Source organism: Microtus ochrogaster, unplaced genomic scaffold, assembly GCF_000317375.1.
Source record: "Microtus ochrogaster isolate Prairie Vole_2 unplaced genomic scaffold, MicOch1.0 UNK91, whole genome shotgun sequence".
In the NCBI taxonomy this organism is placed as follows: Eukaryota; Metazoa; Chordata; class Mammalia; order Rodentia; family Cricetidae; genus Microtus; species Microtus ochrogaster.
The window spans coordinates 423,011-424,535 of NW_004949189.1; the positions used below are offsets into that span (position 1 = coordinate 423,011).

General features: G+C 33.8%; 1 protein-coding gene across 1 annotated transcript in view; it reads left to right on the top strand.

Annotated features, from left to right (window-relative positions):
- The window catches only part of Hnrnpc (heterogeneous nuclear ribonucleoprotein C (C1/C2)), a 28,337-nt gene that overhangs the window by 17,574 nt on the left and 9,238 nt on the right, over positions 1 to 1,525 (top strand). Inside the window, exon 3 of the mRNA XM_026777935.1 lies at positions 1,324 to 1,520. Coding sequence (XP_026633736.1) covers positions 1,359 to 1,520 — 162 coding nt within the window. The 5' untranslated portion in view covers positions 1,324 to 1,358. The remainder of the gene's footprint in view (positions 1 to 1,323; positions 1,521 to 1,525) is intronic.

The window sequence follows — 1,525 nt, forward strand, 5'->3', positions numbered from 1 at the left end:
GAGTGCTGGGATTAAAGGCGTGCGCCACCAACGCCCGGCTTTAATTGTCCTTTTATATTTTATAGTCCAATTGGCCCTACATACCATCCTGGTTTTTGATGTTGGTTATGACTGACTGAGACATTTGTATTTTGTGCATCATAGGGTATCAATTTATTCTTTATCCAACAAATGTGACCTGTCATTTACTAATAAGGTGTGGGGAAAGCCAGATGGCTTAGTGGATAAGGTGCTCCCTGCCAAGACTGGCAACTTCAGTTTGATTGCTCATCTATGGTGCAGAGAGAACTGATTTTGATAGCTGTCCATTGATTTCTACATGTCAGCAACTTTGCAGTACACATGGGCACAAGTTGTAATGTGGCCTGAAAGCTTTTGACTGTTTCTAAAACTCTATTGAACTCCTAAGTAAAAAATCATTTAATAGACGATCTGTTATGTTTTGTATTACTTAAAACAAAAGAAAAACATAATGAGAATTAGTTTTTCATGATTCCAATAGACTCAGCTTAAATATTTCTCAGTTATTTTCAAAATCAGAGGAGAGTATAAATATGAATTTGAATTTTGATATTAGGATTTATATTGATAATAGACAAACTAAGGATTGTAAAATAAAAATTTTAAAAAGATGTCAGTGGGTATTTTGTAAGATCGACTATTACCATTTCAGGTTTTTGATTGAAAAAGAGTCAGCTGCGTGGTGACTCAAAACATAAAATTCCAGGATTCTGGAGTATTTAGAATTACAGTATTCAGGCCAGCTTTGCCAGAATAGATGTCTGGGGAAGAAAACTGAAGGAAGTTGCTTTTTTTCTTATTTGCTTTGTTAATGGCTAGTTTATCATCATCACCATCCAATATTAATATTTCATGTGTAAAATGGTTTTATAGTGATTATACCCTATGAAAAAAAGACTTTGTATTATATGCTAAATCAAGTCCAAGTGAGTATTTGACTAGTTGGAAATATTTGCCTTTCTATATACCTTAAAGTTAAAAATTAATTATCTTATACTTGAAAGATGTAGATTTGAAGTAGGTCTGTTATGAGAAAGGCGAGACTATGTTAGAACTAATTGTATGATTCTTATAATAAGGAAGCCAAAAAAGTTTGAAAACTGATTTAGGAAATTATAATATGCTTAAGGACTTCAACTTGGAATTAAGATAAAACAGAATTGTCTTGCAAGTGAGAGGACTAAAAGAAGTATTATAATTAATACATTTGACATTGTGAGAAATACAGTAGGTAGTCATAGTGGTTCAGATGAAACACCATTAACAATATCTCTTAACCTGAATGCTTCTTTTTTGTTCCAGTTTCAGCTTTGTGAGAAACCTTATCAACAAAGAAGATGGCTAGCAACGTTACCAACAAGACAGATCCCCGATCCATGAATTCCCGTGTATTCATTGGGAATCTCAATACTCTTGTGGTCAAGAAGTCTGATGTGGAGGCAATCTTTTCAAAGTATGGCAAAATTGTGGGTTGCTCTGTGCATAAGGGCTTTGCCTTTGTCCA